Consider the following 17,999-nt stretch of genomic DNA (forward strand, 5'->3'; position numbering starts at 1 on the left):
AGTCATCGTGGATGTTCGCTGAAAGCAAAAAAAAAACAGAAAAGAAAAACGTTACTGCAGTTAAAGCGTCACACACACACACACACACACACCTCGTAGCAGCAAGCTCCACCATAAAACCTAACCACTTCTCCGTCTCTCTATGTCTGTTTGTCTGTCTGTCCCGTCCCTGACACACGCAGGCACACATGCACACACACTCCTGCCCACAGGTCCAGATGTATTCATTAAGTAAACAAGCAGGAGAGATGGACGCTGAGGGCTACTTCGCCTCTTCCCTTTCTTCGCGGAGGAGAGACAAAGCTCAGAAAAGATTAAACAAAAATAAATGCTGGAGTGCGGTGAGACGCAAACACGTCAAAACATCGTGACGGTTCGCTAAGCTCTCTTCCTCACACCTCGCCCACTTTATTTCTCGCTTCGCATTATACAGCTTCTTCTGGAAGAGGCTCTGCTCCGTGAATCATACCGCAATCACACCAACCCTGGTCGACAGGAATGGGAAAAAGAGTTAGATACACCCGCTTCAAAATTGTTTTAAGCCGCTCCACATCGGCAGAGAAGTAGTTTGCTTTTTTGTTATCCTCCAATTCAATTTCAATGCAATCGGTGATGATTGCAGTTTGCCCATCCTCAAGCTCCAACGTGCAAACACCTGTTCCAAGGTTTGTAATAACCGAGGGGTAAAACTGGGACATCATGTGATGAAAGCACTTCAAACGGAAAATGCGATCACTCCCAGAAATTTCAACAGGAAGAGGATCCGTACTATCAGTACCATGCTCAATGTGCATAATTTTTGTCAAGGCAATGCACGTGACGTCCGCAATAAGATCATTGCGGTGACTCGATGTCCAAGTAATAGTCAATGTCGTTTGAGACCTGGCACTTTGCTGCACATCCACGCTCACGTTATCACAGACCGTAATACGAGTGGTGCTTGTAGTGTGATCAACTTCACGTCCGTTAATTTCCTCAGGCACTACATCTTGCTGCTGCGGGGTGACCCCCTCGAACATTTGACTCTGAGCAAAGTAACGCTGCAAAACTTCTAGTACTTCAAGTGCCGATTTGTAACGAGGTAGGGGCAGCACCATGGCCTGCTGAATCTGTGCCACGTTCAGGTCTGTAAAAAGTGGAATTTCGATGGGGTGCACAATGCTGTATGAGTGCTTCCCGGAGACGAGTAATGCGCCACTAACAAAGTCCCCGTTTCTTGCAGGAACTGTTGCCAATGCTCCCATCACTTTAGCTGTGCGCTGCACAGTGAAGGGAATGCGTATGGCCTCCTGATTTTTTGTGGAGTAGACCTTCATTCCACGCTCTGCAAAGTCCTGCTGAAGTTTATTCTTCAGCTGACCCATGGCGCCAACATTTCCGTGAACAAGAATCACATGTTGTGTCTTGGGTAGAGCCTGAATAAAGTCACGCGTCTGTCTGCCATCTGAGTGAGCAGAGAAGGAGACAGACTGAATGGTACGCATGCGAAGAGGTAGCACTCTTCCATCTGGCTTTGTGACTTCCTTCGGTTTTGCAAGAATATCCTTCGCGATGGTGCCATCAACGCAATACCCGGCAACAATGATACCGTTTCGCCTATCACCGCACCATCGCTCAAAAAGTTCCAGTGAAATCCCAGATTGCAGCATGCCAGGTGAGGCCAATACAACACATGGACCTGTGTCTTCAAAGGAACGTGTGTCCACAAGGGAGTGAATATATTTAAAGACGAATGGATTACGATGATTCGCATGCTGCTGCTTCACACGGTCGTTCATAGCGCTAACAAATGTCTGATATAATTTCATGCATCGTTGCGCCAGCGAAGAGGCGTAGTAAATAGGAATATGCTGCAATTCCTTATGTCCTTCCCAATATTCTTCAAGAATAAGAAGTAACTCCTGAGCACGACCCAGCGCAAATACGGGCACCAGGCAACGTCCTCCACCCTTTACAACATCATGAACCCATGTGGTAAAGAGTGTTTCTCGTTCTTCACGTGACTCCAGTTCACGTATTCCATTTGTACTCTCCGCAATAAGAATATCGGGTGAGTAGGTTGGCACCTCCGCGCCCAACAGATGGCGATCCGGAACGCGGGAAAAATCCCCAGTGTAAAGTGCTTTCATACCGGCAATGTCAACCATAAAAAGCGCCGCTCCAAGGACATGGCCCGCATTGAAGGGTTGAAAGCGAATACCATTAACCGTAACCTCCTCATGATATTCTACCGTTTCAATCTTTTCAATGGTGCTTTGCAACCATTCGTTTGTCACAATATCGTTGGCACTTGCACCGACACGCAAAAAGTCATTCATCACCATCTTGTAAAAGGCCTTGGTTGCGCTTGTCATGAAAACACGCCCTTTAAAGGCGGTTTGCTCGCAAAAGTAGGGCAGCGCCCCACAATGATCGAGGTGGAAGTGAGTGATAAGCACAACGTCAATCTCATCGCAGCGAATACTGTCAAAAAAGGGAAGAGAATCTAGGCCACTCTTCGCCGGGTGATTTCCGCAATCCAGCATCACGGAGCGTCCCTTGTAGCGAAGAATAACACAGGAACGGCCAACTTCCCCTCCACTACCAATTGGCAGAATTTCCACCTCATCTGAAGAGGCTGAGACAGGGACGTCCGAATCTCTGAAGGCGTTATCTAGCACTGAGCCAGTTGATTTGTTGTGCGCAGCAATGGCTGCTGCGGTGGCGGGGAGCATCGTTACGCTTTATTGCGCTAAAACCTAAAGATGATGAACAGCCACAACACAGAAATGCGAAGAAGAGAGAAGAAGAAGAAAAAAAAAAAGGTGTCAAATAATAATAATAAAACAACCAAAAAACACGTCACACTTCAGGATCCCCATCAAACAAAAGCAGATGCTCCCCTCCTCGCCCTTACATTTTCTTTTCTTTTTTTCCGTCTAATCGAGAATATGACGCTCCGATGAAGCATATATAATTCTTTGGATGTTGTTCGAAAAGGATTTACCTTCCTGGAGAGCCTCCAAGACAGAACGTTTCACTGTCAATAAAGGATTTGTTCTTTGTTCGATGGCCAACGTTGAGGGAACCGTGCAGGCTGGTAGCATCCAGGGTGTGTTAATCACCCCCCTCAATGACACGGAGTTGCCGATGTAATCTGGTTTACGCGCGGACCGCAAAAGGCGTGTGGATCGTTTAGCCTGACTCAATGCCTTGCGATACTTACGCATTTCTGGATTGACTTCTTCCTTATTGGGATCCTTCGCGTGCAACTTCAGCATTTCCGTAATCAGGCGCTCTGTATACTCGTGCCCCACGTACACTAACACATCATCTGCTGAGAGTATTTTATTCGTTGCAGGATGCGTCCGCAAACGATCGCTAAAAAACAATTCCCGTGTTTGTACCACTTCATCAACGGATGTAACCTCAAACATGGCACCGCAACCTCCGCAGAAAATACAATCCCCCGTGAAAACTGCCAGACGTTGTGGGCCATGAGGTTCCATGCAAACTTCTCCCACAAGAAACATAACAGAGCCAACGGTGTGTCCAGGAGAAGAAAACACAGCGACTTCCACGCTTCCACCTGCAAGCGACAACACTTCGCCACCCTCAACAAAGTTTGTACACGCATGAGGTTTGTCAGTCACAGAACCGTAAATTTTCAACTGAGCGTCCACGAGTTTCGTGGATTCCGCATCGCTGCTGCTTTGTGAACATTGTTGAAGCTCCAGATTACCTCCTGCGTGATCCCAATGTTTGTGGGTGGTAAGGATGTCCGTCAGCACAAAATCCACCTCTGTTAAGTGACGGACGACAGTCAGAATGTACAGTACGAGTTTGGGGTCTGCTGGATCGACCGCGACACACCGCTTCGTAGAGAAGCTCAAAATCAAGTATGCGTAATTGTCCGCCAGTATAGGGACTGGAACGACAGAAACCCCCCTATAGCCTTCCTTGTACGCTTCACCAAGACTCTTTAGGTCAACCAACCCCCCACCTCGTTCATAAAAATTTGAGTTTGTCTTCAATTCTGCAGGAAACAACAATGATGGTTTGTGAACATCACTCAAAGATCTCACACCATGGCGGTAGTCAGAGTGAGGAAGGTCCTGTCGTGCATGAAGCATCGGTCGCACGTACGTGTACCCAATAGTATGCGTGCAATAAAGATGATATAGCCCAGTAAATATATTTCCTTTGAACCACATTTGGGGGAAGTACTCGTTTTCCGGCACAAGACCTGATAAATAAATAAAAAGAGTCATAATCACTGTGGTTGGTATGCCTGTTATTCCTGAAATACAGAGCGAGCCAAGCCCCCCCAGGAGGAGGGAGGGGCCTATGAGTTGTTGCAGCCCTATTCCGCCGCGTGCTACTGGGCTCGTCATGGAGTTCCACACCTTGTGCTGCGACAATAACAAAAAAAAAAAAGACAACGCTGTTATGTATAGAGCCAAATAAAAGGAGGAGTATGAATGCACATGTTTGCATGTACGTATGAGTGCGGATCACCCAGCAACGAAAAGATCGACTCCAACAGGCGAAATATGCAAGTATCCGCCCACGAAAGATGGAGCAAAAACAACAAAAAAGAAAGGGAAAAGACGATTATTTGCGGTAACGTCACACCACGTACGTTCCCTGGGAGAATAGCGAAAGAGACCCCCTCTCCATACACACACACATTAGTATCAGAGAGAGAGAGAGAGAGAGAGTGAGAGAGTCAGGCAATAACTCGCTTCGGCATGAGGACCAAATCCTCAACAAAACAAGTAAAGCCCAAACAAAAATAAAATATAAATAAACAACGAAAAAAAATCACAATAATTAAGTGCCTTCAAAAACAAGAGCAAAACCACAATATACATACATAGAGGAAAAAATAGCAACGATCAGTATACGCACACACTCCTTTAGTCGCCCAACAAGTGTGGGCGGCACACACACGCACACATACAGAAAGATTTGCATAAAAGCCGCACCTCATACGGATTGCAAGCATTAGTACACCATCATTTTTGTTGTGTTCATTCACAGTACAAAGATAGTGAATATAATAGAGAATAAAAAATGAAAATAAAGGGAGTATTAAATGTACATGGGCGCCTCGCTCATCTACTCAGCATCATTATACATTGCAAAAATAAATAAATAAACATTAAAGAACAAAACAAGTACAATAACAAGAACGGTTACACGCAAAACCAACGGGAACTTTTCAATGTTCCCTTACAGTTTGTATTGCTGCCTTATTGAACTGGTGTGTATTTGTTCCTGAGGTTCGTCATGCATAAATGCGGGTGAAGGGAAAAGAGAAAATATTTTTTTAAAAAAACGACAGAGAAACAACAAAAAAGTATTGGTCAAGAGATGTTCAATTTGCACGGGTAAAAAAAAAAAAGAAAAAACCATCAGACGCACACCCATTCTGCAAATGCAGTGGTTTTCCTTCTCCTTTATTTCCCTCTTTACTTTGTATATAAGGCGACCACGTTCTGGTGCGCGGGTGTGCATGTGGGTGCGTGTAAGTTTGGGGAGGATGCGGTGAGAAGCAGTAGACTCACAGATGAGGAGAAAAACGTTTGCTCACAGTGCACGCAAGTTCCCACCTCTTCTACCGCCATAAAACAACGTCCGCTTAGTTTTGTTGTCCTGCTCACGGCCGACAAAAGGGCTGAAAAATGCATTGTAGACCCAAGAGCGCCAATATGCTCACATGGGAAAGCACATCCGCATGAAACAACTGTGATGAAAACGCTGACATCACAGTTTTATTTCTTATTTTGTTCTTTTCATTTGGGCAGACCGCAAAGTATTGCGTTGCGGACGTGGATGGTGAGATGGCACAACCCAGCTATAGGAATACACTTCATTCTGCTGCAGGATATGATGTCGTAACTCTTCTAGTTTACAAACAGCCATATCCACATAACTGTCCAACTCGTGCATCGCAACAAATCGTCGTCGACCGTCCTTCACCAATTCTAACTCCTCTCCTCCCACCATCAAAGCGTACCGGAGGCCCAACTCCTGAAACATTCGTGGGGACAATCGATTTCTACTTCGTTTTAACAACGTGAGATTCTTCTTATACATATCAATTTCATCAAGCGTGGCCCAGGTCGTGACTCTCATCAGTCCGGAAGAAGGATTGTAGTATATTCTTTGTTGTTGGCTTGGTAGAGACTCAACAACTTCTATCCTGGACAGATGAGAGCATCCAGGTAAAAATTTGTCGGTTGGTTCAAACAGTACAGTCGCATCCAGTTGAGCCTTAGTTGATTTACGCTTCCATGCAGTAGAAGCCATGCAACGAAGACGTTTCTCTTCATACCAAATTCGTTCCACAAATTCCTTTTCATTTAACCTTGTAACTAAAATTTTTTCTCCATGGGGCAATAATTTGTACAGCCCTTTTCCAGGAATGGGAATAGCAAAGAAAAGTGGCCCTTCAAGCTCCCCTGCCATGTGCTTGTCCTTCCTGCTTGCAATAGTATTTACAATATGAAATATTTCATTGTTTTCATCCTCTGGATCTAGCGTAAATGTATTCCACAGACGAGAATTCTGTGGCGGGTATTGATGAAGCGATTCCATTAGCTGCTTTGCAGTGGTCGGTGGTGTGTGGTTTGATGGCACCACACCCATCTCAGTGGCTTGAATTTCGTTTTGGACGAATGCGTTGTGAATCATCTCCTGCCTTTGATACAAGCAGTCAACGTACTCCTTCAAATTCTCTTTAGTAACACCGATATTGTCCCCGCACTCTTTAAGAAAAATATCCTGACCCAGGACTCTTATTGCAAAACAGAGGCCCACAGCTTTGGCAGGATCGTTCGTGATGGCTTCAACGGTATCCCAAAATGCTTTCTCTGATGGCGGCATATTATCGATCAGTGGATGTGGCGAAAATGCAAAGTTACTGGAACGTGTTGGCGGTGCCATCGTTTCCATCAACTTGGCTATTGCCAAGCTTACAAAGAGATCCTTGTCTTCATAGGCCACACGCTCATGCTCTTTACCAGGTATGAGAGGAACAAAGGTGTTTCCTGTTGGTATGCTGTAAGTAAGGCCAATGGCATCAAATTCTTCCACGCTTAAAATACGCCCAAAAGGTCCGTTCATCCTCTGCAAAGTATGTAAAAAATCCAAGTAGCCGCGCGACTTTATTGACAGCAGCTGCTGCTGAAGTTCTTCCAGAGGGGCAAAAAACTGAGCAGAGAGTTGATGCCCTGCCGTGAGCTGTTGCAGCAACCTCATTGCATTTATTCCAAAGCGCTTGGCATTCCAGTATGGAACCAATGCATTATGCATTCCAGGAAAAACATCAAACAACTTCCCATTAAAGGGTAAACAATAGGTCACGTTGAGGGCGTCCCAGTCCTCCTCATTATCAATGTACCACTCCGAAGACAGGTTCAACAAGTGCTCAGTAATAAAGGAGGCTACTGGGTAATAGTCCCCACTGAGGTGCAGCTTAGGATCAATGGGCAAATCACGCAACAGGGCAGGCAAATTATGTCGCACGTTATGAACCAAGCTCAAGAAATACCTATAATTTTCTGCAGTAACCTTGACAGAAATTCCGTTGGGAAAAAGTTCTGTCATCGTACCGTCCTTATTTGGGAAGGCGAAGAAGACTTTATACCCATCTAATGCTGAAGCCCCGTGATCTTTCAGACAAACCAAAAACTGATCGAAGTGTTCTACAACAGCCCGGTAATACTCCTCCGCGTGTTGCTGTAGACCACTTTGCAGAGCTTCCACCACTTTTCTGGGGGCACGCAGCCTTTGCTTCTCCGCGTCCCAAAACGCCAAATCCACGAGTTTTGATAGAAATGAACGACAGAGGTACCCATCCGATGAGAGTCCCATGGAGGCCCCTTCTTTTTCCATCTACTTTCGTCCTTTTTGCCTTGTGTTTTTTTTTGTTTCTCTTTTGTTTTTGGCGTGCCCTTTTACCGCCCCCCTTTCTTCGCTAACACAATCAGTTGACTGCCCGTTTGCCTCGCCACTCCGCGTCGCTGCTCTGCAGACTGGAAAGAGCTGACGACAACACTGATGAACAATATGTAGGTGACTATAAGGCAAGATACCAAAGTAGAGAGCGAGGCAACGTGCGAGCGCATTATTCCTGAATTCCATCACAACGGAAACAGCAGTCGAACATGTTCCTGCAAAGAGAAACACTCTGGTGAAAACCACACCAGTGGATTAAGGCACACACAAAACCCACTTCCAAACAAAGGAATATAAACAGATAGTATATTTTTTTTTTCTTTTTTCGTCCTCCCTCTTTTCTGTGTTTCGGTACGTCTTGAATACCCTAAAAAAATGATTCTCTTATGTTGTTTTCAGACACCCATTTTTATTGTTTGCCTGCATTCAATTATCCACCCCCTTCCCCCCCTCCCACATACATCCCTCTTCTAGAGGATGACTCATTTCTGAGCTGTCCCAGCCATGTATTCATCAACTTTCGACTACTCGTATCCATTTTTTTTTTTTTTTTCCTACCGTCTCGTACTTTTACTTCCCTCTACTGTATTAACCTCGAAATGCATATGCGCCAGTGCAAGAGGAAAAACAGACTCTGTACAATAATCTACATTTTGGAGAAGGAAAGTAAATGAATGCACTGCGACGCTTTCCATATACCTTTGGGCGGGAGCGTCACCTCCTTTAATATGGAACCGTGCTCCACGCAGACAAATTTCTTGTAGCCGTCAGTGGGAAGATCCTTCATTCTGGCTGTTTTCGCTACCCAAGGATTCCACACCACAACATCTGGAAGATGTTCACTTGATATATGCGTCGTCCGAGGTTTCCCCATATCCAACAACAATACCGCGCACTTTTGATTATTGTAGATGCGATCCACCTCTTTTGTAAAGGTCCACAGCTGCTGTGGAACTTGAAGGTTGCGTTCGTTTGACAGATTATCAATGTAAGAGGTCAAGTTCACCCCATTAACCAAAGTACGTGTGACGTCTTCAACCGCAAAATATGTGTGAAACGCAAACGTAAATTTAACATTCTCGTCAGGAACATGACTTGCGACTTCCATCTGCAGCTGCAGCTGCTTGTTGTTGAATGTGATAGTGTACAACAGGGTAACGTTGCCTACCAACGATGTATTCTTGTCTTGTTTGACTTCCATCTTCTGCGTCTGAAGATCAGTTGCGGGCACTTCCAGTATGAAGGATGCCATTCCGCTTTGTACTTCATTCACCTTCCACTTACGAATACGCGCAAAACCGTGCGAAGGAAGCGATCCAAGATTCCCAAACTGTGGAAAGATGATGGGAACCCCACCTCGAATTGGCGTCCCTTCCTTATACACGGCAGCCGGGCTTGTGTACAGAAGCTCCTCACCTCCCGCATTGCGCCAACTGGTAAGGTGGGCGCCCTGCGTGTGCACAGTGATGGAGGAGCCATCGCTGTGTTTTGCCACAACAACCGATTGGGTCATTGAATCCAACGAAAGAAGAAAAGAGACTTAAATCGGAAAAACTAACACAAAAGCACAAAGTACTCAACGGGCTTTTGTTTTTCCTTCGCCAGAGATGTCACACTAACAGGCAAATATTAATTTTAACGCCAAGACGGGAACAAAACCAAAACCAAACGAAAACCCCAAAGAAAAGCGCGAGGAAGGGAAGAAGTGCCATTACAAGCACGCATACGTACATACACACACACAGGAAGAAGAAGAAAAGCAACCAAAATTGGACCAATATTTTTATTCAACCACCTTTGTAAGGCAACCTGACATATTTTTGTTCTCCCATTCTTCTCCCTCTGCCCCTGGAATTAAAAAAATGGGTACGGTGGGGGCGGTCGGCGCGTCAAAATGGCTTTAATCTTCTGTTTGCACCACGAGTCATGCTGTTTCTCAGCGAGCAGGTAGTCTGCGCGGAACTTCTTCGCCTTGTCTGCCGAAAGCATGAGCATTTTCTCGTTGTGTTTGATGATGCGTTCCACATCCGTGTGCATGTGGTGCTGTATAAATGCCGCAACCTCAAGACCTATGCCCACGAGCTGCCGAATCGCCTCCTCGTCCGTTTCGCCGGAATACTTATAGAACTCCACGAGCACTCGGTGACGCGACCAAAAGAGTTTCGATCGATCGTGAAAGTATGCCGCACGCAGACTCTTCATGAGCTGCCGGTAGCACAACTGCTGAGGCGTCCACAGCAACCCTCGGCCTGTGGCCGTCTCACCGGATACGTGAGCCACCGCTGGAGCATGACAGGCCGTGAGGCGGCTGCAACGCATACACCGCTCTTACTTAATGACCCCACCCCGTGTGCGTGTGTGTCACGCGAAGCGATGGCAAAAAGAAAACAAACATCACAAACACAAGTATACATATAAATTATATTTATATATTTATATATAAATATATCTTACGCGCACGCAAACAAACAGACAAAAACAAAACATCTGCAAGTTACAAGATGCGGGGACAATGCAAAGAGAGAAAAAAAAAACAAGTGGAAAAGTGTGGGGAAAAAAATATCCAGTTGAGATGATGAAGAATCGCCCACGCAAAAAATTTAAACTAATCAAAGATCCAAGAAGTGTGTCATCGGCCCCTCTGACTCTATTTTCAGCCCTTGACGATTTCCGTACGTTCCGTTAATGACAAGACCGCCTTGTTGTAACTCCAGGGAACCAACTGCTTCATTTACCGGTACCCCGTTCTCATCCACGGAGGATGCGTCAATGCCTCTTGCCGCCCGAAGCAGTTGACAAAAGCGGTCGTACAACCACAATCCCCGTGACTTCTCCACCAGTGCGTGGAACTGAACGCGGCGACCCTTAAGTTTTCCCCCAAGTGAGGCCTGCGGAACGACAAGAATGTCGGCATCACGGTAGTCGTTCAGCGATACAATGGAGGTCGTTGAGGCATTCTCAGGCAGGCAGCGGTGGACTAGCACTCCACTCATGATGGTCGCAACGGCTTGCTCAAGCGCAGCGTCGTCCACGTCCCCCAGGAAGGCGACGTAAATGGCAACCCCACGACCAACCGAGACGTAGCGTCCGACGTTATCGACGAGGATCGCTCCCTTCTCAATAGACTGCAACAACACACGAATTGTCATTACCCGCAGAGACTAGCGCCAAATAATAATAATAAAGAGACACACCCACACATATAACTCAGAGTAGCCCGCCATACACAAACACATTCCAATAGAACCTCCCCAGCCACCAACTCACTAGATCACAAACGCAATGCAGAAGCGAGAAAGACTCTTCCCCTTCCTTTTGTGCCACTTAAACGTAGTTGAGATCCAACACCACAACCTCACTTTGTTGCGATTACCCCTTTTCTCTCTTTTGGGTCAGTTTCCAGTTACTGCTTTTTAGTCGCAAACTCAAATAAAAAAGCTTGAGAACAACAACAACGAGCTCATACTCTAATTCCCTCCAATCAACTCACCGTCCTGCAACCACTAAGGTATTCCATCAGCTTGATTCGTCAATGGTCTATAGATGACACACGTCAACGTCCCTCTCAGCATGCATCAAGCGCGATTGCCACCTCGGGACAGTTAGCTACACAACGCAAAAAGCCAATGCCCCCTCACACCACCTGACGCATCCTCTTTGTCAAGAAAGTTAGATGACGGTGTGCAAAGCGCCCAATGTAGATTTAAAAGAAGCACTATGTACAACGCTTTTAGATCAGGCCATTATGTTGCACTATCCCTGCTCCCACAAGATACACTATCGATCGTGGTTTGCAACGCAGCTGAGCACGTAGATATCCATTAGTCACTGCCGAAGCTGCCAGACGCTTTCCGTTGTCTTTTAAAATGTCGCCAAAAAAAAAAAGCACCCTCGCAGTTGAAATTTGTAACCTCACAGCCGTCCACCATGACGACGTAGACATAACGCAATCCCGACTGCCCAGAAGTCGTTTCCGCCATCACAACAAAAAAAAACAAAACAGCAACAGCTATTCGTTCCTGCTGAAGCTATTACCTGTCATGAACGCCACATCGGACCTCTTGCGCCACCTACGCTATTACAACCTGAAGAAAAACGGATTGCACAATTGATATCTTCTTTTTTTTCCCCCTCTTTGATTGTCAAAATATTTCTTTTTTTTCTCTCGACAAACACAGAAAAAAAAGGCAAAGAAAAATAAGGTAAACCCAAGAACCCCAATCAAAAGCAGCAAGGAGGGAGTCATGAAACGTCAGAGGCACATGCTGACGCCACACACGGTCCGAAATTCAACCCATAAAAATGTCGAACAAACATAATTCACTGTAAAATCCACCTCCCCGATTCCCCTCCACAATGTATTAATATGATAACAAAACCAAACCCCGCATATATACACAAAAAAAAATAAGAGCAGAAGAAACATGCACGACGTCAGTCCTTACCGGCCTGCCGTAAAAAAAAAAAAAACTGCCGGAGGCAATGAATACCTTCACGTGTATTAAATGCGCATAGAAAGCGACCACGTGCATCACGTGGGACTTTGAAGACCTTCACACGACATGTTCCTTAACCAAACAAACAAAAATTGGCTAGGAATAAGCGGAACCATTAAAGGTTAACAACAGCAGCACACAGGGGGAAGAGAGAAGAGAACACCCAAATACAAAAACTTGCAGTGAGCGTGTAAAAAAAGTATAAATAGCAATAATCCATTTAACCAGACGCCGCATAATCTTCAGTTGAACATCTCGTAGACACCACCGACAGCTGCAGCAACGACAACGAGGGCTTATTCTCCTCCTTGACGGGTACTTCTGTTTCATGGGGCTCGTCGCCGGGACAAATTTCATTCATCTCCGCTTCCTCACGTTGAGATCTGTGAGGGGCAGAAAACCTGTAGACCAACAGGAGCGTTCTCACTAATATAAGCAGTGTGGCAACAACGGCGCTACTCACGATAAGTGGCAGCCTCCACCAAGGGGCTGGGGACCGTGGGAGGCCTTGCTCTTCTCCATTTACGGACACCTCTGGTTTTGTGGTGGTACTGTTGATCGGTAACTCAAATGCCACCTTGTGTATCGCACCTGAAGAAAAGGCGAGCCTTGCGTTTAGACAAGCGGTATCGTGTAAATAGGCAGGGGCTGTGCAGCGGTCCACGATCTGAATTTCTACAATTCCACGCTCGGCAGTATCTGGGAGCAAAATTCGTTCACGTATATTTCTAGCAAGAGGAAAATGTCCACTGAAAACCTCCTTCAATGCACGTAGCCCTTTCCGTTGTTCAACATTGATTCGAATGGCAAGACACATGCGATCCCACATGGGCTGCATCCCACGACCGAGAGCGGCAGCTTGTGTTCTATCAGCCCAAATCTTTTGTTTAAGAATACCAAACGCATTCACGGTGAGAGGCGAGTACGCTTGCGTGTCGAGCAAAAGTGCCAACTTTCCACTGGATGTCACGCAAACTGAGACGGTCGCAGATCCTGTGTTACTCTTGGGTACCATGTTACACAAGGCGAAACTCGTCTCTGACTCTGAGGAGGATGATGAGGTTACAGGGTTAGTGTGGGTGTCGGCATGAATATCAAGTTCCGAAATGGACGGCAAAATAAAAACGCTTCCGGCATGGACCACCGGAGAGTCTCGAGACGTGGAAGACTTCACCTGGACATAAAAATCACACTGCTCACCACCGAACGCCGCTGACTCTCTCAGAGTTAGGAAAATTGTTGATGTTGATACAACAGTCATGGAGTTTTGTAGGGGGACACTCACACGCTGCACCGAGGCGGAGGTGCTGTTGTGGGGCATCAACATTTCTGTATCAAAGCGTGTCAGTCCCTTGGAGCAATGAATTTCCACGACCACCCTGTCATCCTCCTTAGAGTTGTTTGCAGGGCTCACCACAAGAAAGGGTTCCTGATTCTCTCCGCCATCATTGGTGACGTAGACCTCCGATGGGTCTACCGCCCACGTCCACGTAGGTATGACCGCGACCTTGTCTTCTCGCGCCTTGCAGCCGTTTTCACTGGGAACTGAGTCGGTACTACAACGACAGCCACCATTTGCATCATCAAATGATCCCGGTGGACACATAACACATGCCTCCTGAGCATTCCACATATTGCCGCTTGGGCGGGTAAAACCCCAAGGACAGGGTGGCACCGGTAATTTCACATCTTTCCCCAAGCCAATCACAGTGTCTGCCGCGCTCTGAGCAACACCGTTACGAAATGTGTGTTGCGAGGAATTACGCAGAAAGGAAAAGCACTCATACAGAGAACTCGGGGCTGGACTACCGTCTGGGCCAGGGGCACGCAGTATGGCTCGTGTGACACACTCCGCCAAAGGAACGTTGCCGTCGAAAATATTATCCACATGAGGCTTTTTTGATAAGTACCCCAACGCCACTTCCAAAAATTTTAGCAGGTAATCGCGATTTCGCATGACCGTTTCATTCGAATCGCCCAACATCGCGAAACTTCGTAGTGGCCAAAGTATATCACCGGACTCTGTTTCATTCATCATATTCCAGTACGCCAGACGAACTGGGAAATCTTCAAAAAGCATCTTTGCCACGGCGAAGGAGGTCGCTACACACGGCAGACGACCCAGACGATTGACATTTTTCACCGTTTTATTGAAAAATACTTTGAAGCCCTTAAAAAGTGAATCAACCTCCTGTTCAACTCCAGTGGCAATGCGATACCCAAATAAGATCTGATCAAAATAATTTAACCATTCATCCATGAAAATGGAAGGGTTACAATCTGCTTGAGACGATAAAAGAGGCCCTCCATTTTCCGTTGCAAAGGCATCTGCATCACCTTCAACTTCTCCCACCGAGGGTTTTATCCACTTCTTTATAAGAGTCCATTTATCCATAACATCGGCGTAGGCCTTGGTAACAATTTTCGCCCCCCTCGCACTGACAGCCTCGCGAAAGGCCTGTTGATCTTCCGGAATGGCATTCTTTTCCCATCCAGCCGACACAATATTCCAAAGCCTTTTCCCAGCCACAGCAGATTCTTGTGTTAGCCTGATGGATCGCCGGAGCCGCTCACGCAACCCACGAACCCAAAGCACATTCTTCACAAACAAGTCAGCCCCTCCTCCAAACACTTTTTCAGAGAATGAAAACAATGAAGAGCGGTCACAAGAAGCCCAATAAGCTGTAGAATCCTTTATATTCATGCGGCACTGTTCTGGATTAGAGTGTAACCACGCTACGCATGGCACATCTTCCCCGTCGGAACGGAGAAAACACCCTTCCACCATGTCCAGTTTGGCCTGGGATGCGGTGGAGGATTGATTCAAATACTGCGTAGACAATGTTCCATAAAGTCGATCGAGGTCTTTGAGTGTGACAGGGAACATAAGGCGAGACGCTGCATGAGCCTCTGCCCCACATACAGATGGGATGTCTTGGTGCCCCTCAGCAGTATAGAGATATCCGCCGTCGAATGCCATAAATGGGGCCAGAGCGGATTCTGCAAGTTCAGCAGTATCAGGCATAGGTCCTTTGGGTTTAAGATAAGGGACAGCCGCATGCACGGCAACGCCTGCAGATATCAAGACCAAAGCGAATAAGGATGCGTTCATCACTTTAAGCATGATACTTTTTTTTTGTTTTGTAGTTTTTCTTTTTTCCTAGGATGTGTTTTATTGCTCTTGGAATAAAGCGAGAGAAGCCACTGCCAGGGAATTGAAGCGAGAAGAAAGAATATAATATATATATATATATATTCTTTTTATTTAGCAACGGCAAATCCGCAAAGATAATATGATGTAAACGTGAACCATGCGCTGCGGACCCCTAATTCTCCCACCTTTCCCTCAGTCACATCTCACAACAAAAATCGTAAATAACGCCAAAAACATATCAAAACTAAACTATATATAAGACAGTTTGTGTCATTGGCATAAAAATATGAGGACGCCAGTACACTTACGACAACTGAATACTCAGCAGTTCTTCAGAGGGAAATCTCATCGTCAATGTCATCAGACTACGGCACAACAGCCGATTCACCACCATCCATTTGCTTGTTCGCCTTCCTTTTGGCTCTGGGCGTCCACTGGCATCGATGGCGCATATCAAGGTTGCCACTCGCACACCGTTTTTATAGCGGCTGCTAGCGTCGTAAAGTAATAGGCACGCTCTGACGTGTCATCAGGGTCGCGCAAAACGTCAATAAAATGTTCGATAATGCAAAGCTCTGGAACATCTATCTCACACAACAAGTGCACGAAAAGTGGAAACATTTCATCCATAGAACATCCTCCATGATGCAGTCGGGCCATAAGTCCCAAATCCACGTGCAGTGGAGATAGATTGAGCTCATCCTCATTGTTATCAACAGATTCATTCGGACTGATGGGCAACACCATTTCTCGGTACTCGCTAGAGCTCGAGCGACGCAACCGGGATGCGGCGTCTGCGGAGCTGTCATCCAGCAAATGCCTCTCACTCAACGCAGGCGCATTAGTGGAGGATAACGTCGTACTGCCCAGCGACTCAGAAGAAGGTTCCTTCTGATTTGAATACGCGTCAAGACCTCCATACATCTCCTTGTCCTTATTGTCCTCCCTCTCCTCATGCTGCAAAGTTGCATTCCTGGGCTCGCATGGATCCAGACAGGGAGCACTCTTTGCTTCAGTCAATGTTTTGCTTCGCAGCAAGGGCAAAGAATGCTCATCTGCCACGGCGCTCTTGCCAACATGATGGGCTCTAGAGCTGGTTGCTGGCAAGACGGAATTCTTGTCGGGAAACCTTGCCGTCACGTAGACGGTCAAGTACATGCATGCGGCAATGTTGACTACCTGATCTATCAGGTCGTTGGGGCTTTGGAGGTTTGTCAAGGCGTCAAAGTTGCGCTGCACGAGTTTGTAGTTAATTGAACGCAAGTCCCTCGGAAGTTCAAAAACATCAGCTGACCTTCCCCGTAACAATTCACATTTTTGGTTAAACAGTACTTTTTTCCCCAATAAGGTGGTATCTTCTCGAAGAGTAGACATGATCTTGTCAAAGTTAGGCTGAATGACAGTTCTCTGTAAAACATCCTCAACACACACAGCGAAAGCAAGGCAAAACGGGGCCGGCGGAGGCTTTACACACTTATGTATCAAATCGCTCACACATTCCTCTTTTATCACGTCCAATGCACGGCGTAACTTAGTTAGATCCATGTCATCGTTTTCGCCCCTCATCTTCCAATGAAGAATTAAATCATGCAGCTTTTCACTTCCGGCGATACTTCCATTCTTCAACGCCTTGCTAATTTCCCGTTGTAACCTCAGCAAGCGTCGATTATGCCACGGATATAGACTATTCTTTGTGTCTTGCCAAACCCCAGGTAAATGAATGGTACCCATGATGAGCTCCTCCATGAGAACTCTTTTTTGCGCTTCTTTCGTATCCAAAAGAAGAGCCACAGCATTCGCAGATGCAACGTAACGTTGAATTTCAAGGACAATCTCAATAGCTTTCGGTGCATAATAATAATACGTATGATCACCAGAGACATGAAAGTAAAATGAATTCTCCCCCTTTATCCCAATTGATGTAATAGATGTGAGTGGAAAACGCTTCGTTGCATGCGGTGGCGTATCCACCTGCTGCGGTGGTTTACAATTATGTATGTGTGTGAGTGTGATCTCCAGCAGCCGCTGTTGCCGCAACCACCAATACCGATGGTGCTCCTTAACCACAGTGTAGCAGAGATCTCTCAGGATACGCGGAACACATTGGTGTTTCTTTCTCCGTCGACTCTTTACTGCGTTTTCCGGCCTGGTTTTATCTCCATCCCCACCAGACCCTCCAACATGCGCCGTCTGTCCCCCATGGCAGCTCCTCATTAAACCTCGACGGCAACGAATGGCGGGCAAAATCCGCAGCTACGTGACTGACGACAAAAGAACGAAGAGAAGGCAAAAACAACATGGAAAAAAGTCGCCACAGACGAAGGAGGAGAAATCCCTTCCTCTCCCCTCCCCACAACAAAAAAAAAAAAAAAACAAAAAAACAAAGTTATGGAAAAGAAACAAAA

At 46.3% G+C, this 17,999-nt stretch overlaps 8 protein-coding genes across 8 annotated transcripts, besides 11 other annotated features; all 8 read right to left on the minus strand.

Moving 5' to 3' along the window:
* The first annotated feature begins 69 nt into the window (after positions 1-69).
* Positions 70-92: a microsatellite.
* Positions 93-137: 45 nt separating this feature from the next.
* Positions 138-163: a microsatellite.
* Positions 164-425: 262 nt separating this feature from the next.
* On the minus strand, positions 426-2,714 carry TraAM80_05452 (putative cleavage and polyadenylation specificity factor; the record flags this gene model as incomplete). Its single annotated transcript, XM_029382331.1, has 1 exon — positions 426-2,714. The coding sequence occupies one exon, from the start codon at positions 2,712-2,714 to the stop codon at positions 426-428; it is 2,289 nt and encodes a 762-aa protein (XP_029237800.1).
* A 58-nt stretch (positions 2,715-2,772) lies between these two features.
* Positions 2,773-2,804: a microsatellite.
* A 114-nt stretch (positions 2,805-2,918) lies between these two features.
* Positions 2,919-4,373, minus strand: TraAM80_05453 (hydroxyacylglutathione hydrolase; the record flags this gene model as incomplete). The annotated part of the gene is made up of 1 exon (XM_029382332.1): positions 2,919-4,373. One exon carries the CDS (start codon positions 4,371-4,373, stop codon positions 2,919-2,921), a length of 1,455 nt encoding a protein of 484 aa, XP_029237801.1.
* Positions 4,374-4,678: 305 nt separating this feature from the next.
* Positions 4,679-4,708: a microsatellite.
* A 418-nt stretch (positions 4,709-5,126) lies between these two features.
* Positions 5,127-5,168: a sequence feature (A-rich).
* A 206-nt stretch (positions 5,169-5,374) lies between these two features.
* Positions 5,375-5,393: a microsatellite.
* Positions 5,394-5,763: 370 nt separating this feature from the next.
* TraAM80_05454 (uncharacterized protein) lies at positions 5,764-7,860 on the minus strand (the record flags this gene model as incomplete). Its single annotated transcript, XM_029382333.1, has 1 exon — positions 5,764-7,860. The coding sequence occupies one exon, from the start codon at positions 7,858-7,860 to the stop codon at positions 5,764-5,766; it is 2,097 nt and encodes a 698-aa protein (XP_029237802.1).
* Positions 7,861-8,253: 393 nt separating this feature from the next.
* Positions 8,254-8,294: a microsatellite.
* Positions 8,295-8,590: 296 nt separating this feature from the next.
* Positions 8,591-9,457, minus strand: TraAM80_05455 (aldose 1-epimerase-like protein; the record flags this gene model as incomplete). Its single annotated transcript, XM_029382334.1, has 1 exon — positions 8,591-9,457. The coding sequence occupies one exon, from the start codon at positions 9,455-9,457 to the stop codon at positions 8,591-8,593; it is 867 nt and encodes a 288-aa protein (XP_029237803.1).
* A 341-nt stretch (positions 9,458-9,798) lies between these two features.
* On the minus strand, positions 9,799-10,263 carry TraAM80_05456 (uncharacterized protein; the record flags this gene model as incomplete). The annotated part of the gene is made up of 1 exon (XM_029382335.1): positions 9,799-10,263. One exon carries the CDS (start codon positions 10,261-10,263, stop codon positions 9,799-9,801), a length of 465 nt encoding a protein of 154 aa, XP_029237804.1.
* Positions 10,264-10,351: 88 nt separating this feature from the next.
* Positions 10,352-10,393: a microsatellite.
* A 160-nt stretch (positions 10,394-10,553) lies between these two features.
* Positions 10,554-11,093, minus strand: TraAM80_05457 (Chain A, Structural Analysis Of A Probable Eukaryotic D-Amino Acid Trna Deacylase; the record flags this gene model as incomplete). Its single annotated transcript, XM_029382336.1, has 1 exon — positions 10,554-11,093. One exon carries the CDS (start codon positions 11,091-11,093, stop codon positions 10,554-10,556), a length of 540 nt encoding a protein of 179 aa, XP_029237805.1.
* A 1,567-nt stretch (positions 11,094-12,660) lies between these two features.
* TraAM80_05458 (uncharacterized protein) lies at positions 12,661-15,564 on the minus strand (the record flags this gene model as incomplete). Its single annotated transcript, XM_029382337.1, has 1 exon — positions 12,661-15,564. The coding sequence occupies one exon, from the start codon at positions 15,562-15,564 to the stop codon at positions 12,661-12,663; it is 2,904 nt and encodes a 967-aa protein (XP_029237806.1).
* A 5-nt stretch (positions 15,565-15,569) lies between these two features.
* Positions 15,570-15,599: a microsatellite.
* A 74-nt stretch (positions 15,600-15,673) lies between these two features.
* Positions 15,674-15,696: a microsatellite.
* Positions 15,697-16,047: 351 nt separating this feature from the next.
* On the minus strand, positions 16,048-17,808 carry TraAM80_05459 (uncharacterized protein; the record flags this gene model as incomplete). The annotated part of the gene is made up of 1 exon (XM_029382338.1): positions 16,048-17,808. The coding sequence occupies one exon, from the start codon at positions 17,806-17,808 to the stop codon at positions 16,048-16,050; it is 1,761 nt and encodes a 586-aa protein (XP_029237807.1).
* Positions 17,809-17,948: 140 nt separating this feature from the next.
* Positions 17,949-17,979: a microsatellite.
* Positions 17,980-17,999: the final 20 nt, after the last annotated feature.

This window comes from Trypanosoma rangeli (genome assembly GCF_003719475.1).
Source record: "Trypanosoma rangeli strain AM80 chromosome Unknown Tra_15.4_contig_00177, whole genome shotgun sequence".
In the NCBI taxonomy this organism is placed as follows: domain Eukaryota; phylum Euglenozoa; class Kinetoplastea; order Trypanosomatida; family Trypanosomatidae; genus Trypanosoma; species Trypanosoma rangeli.